The sequence below is a fragment of the Papilio polytes genome, unplaced genomic scaffold, assembly GCF_000836215.1.
Source record: "Papilio polytes unplaced genomic scaffold, Ppol_1.0 DF821724.1, whole genome shotgun sequence".
Lineage (NCBI taxonomy): Eukaryota > Metazoa > Arthropoda > Insecta > Lepidoptera > Papilionidae > Papilio > Papilio polytes.
The window spans coordinates 1-874 of record NW_013527480.1 but is presented as its reverse complement, the minus strand read 5'-3'; the positions used below and the strand labels follow the sequence as shown (position 1 = coordinate 874).

Below are 874 nucleotides of genomic sequence, written 5' to 3'. Positions count from 1 at the left end.
CTGCAGCCCGTGTTCATAGAGCTGCCGGTGCTGGCGAGGAACATTCACATTCTGTTGGAGAGCCACGGTGGCATACTGCCCTTATTGAGGTAAATTCTCAAATGACCGTGTGACTAAAGTGAGAGAAATATTTTATATCCAAGTCAAATATATTTTTCCTATGTATAGTTTGGTAGAGTGCTACGAGGCGATGTTCCCGGCGCTGGTGTGCGAGCCGCGTGCGGGCGTGGCGCTGGAGCTGTTGCTGTTGAGCGTGCCTGGCGTCGAACTGAAGGAGACGCCGTCGCGCCACCTGGCCTGGGCCGCGCCCACCGCGCGCGCCGACACGCCGCCCTCCCTCTGCAACAGAAGTAAGTGCACTCTCACATTCATAAGTTAAATTGATTTGTTTTGTAACTTTCACAATGTCGTACATTCCAATCAAAATCTGAACACTTGTTTACTTAATTTCGTAATGCAATACTTGTTGTGCAGGCGATACGTCTCGTGGCAGTGTGGGCAGTGTGGGCAGTGTGGGCGCGCGCACGGCGCCCGCGCTCGAGCCCACGCTCTCGCTGTTCGAGCGCGACCTCGTAGACCTGCTGCGCACCGCGCCGCGCTGCACCATACCCTTCAGCAAGTAAGTCACGAATCATTTACTGTTGTATCTTACGGTTTTTTATTATGACCAGCTGATTTAACAAATAAACTTAAGTCTTTTTTTCAAGTTGTCATTGAATATGAAATAGTAAATGATGGAAAAAATGTTGTCAGATTGATCCCGTCTTACCATCATCACTTCGGACGGCAATGTCGCGTTGCAGACTACGGCTTCACAAAGCTTCCCGAACTGCTCGCCTCCCTCAGCAACACCATTGTGGTTTGTATTTAACTA

General features: G+C 50.1%; 1 protein-coding gene across 1 annotated transcript; it reads left to right on the top strand.

Moving 5' to 3' along the window:
• Positions 1-6: 6 nt before the first annotated feature.
• On the top strand, positions 7-859 carry LOC106108307 (meiosis arrest female protein 1; the record flags this gene model as incomplete). The annotated part of the gene is made up of 4 exons (XM_013289441.1): positions 7-89; positions 169-350; positions 475-619; positions 754-859. Coding segments are annotated over exons 2-4 (411 nt in total), but the record flags the coding sequence as incomplete, so codon positions are not given.
• Positions 860-874: the final 15 nt, after the last annotated feature.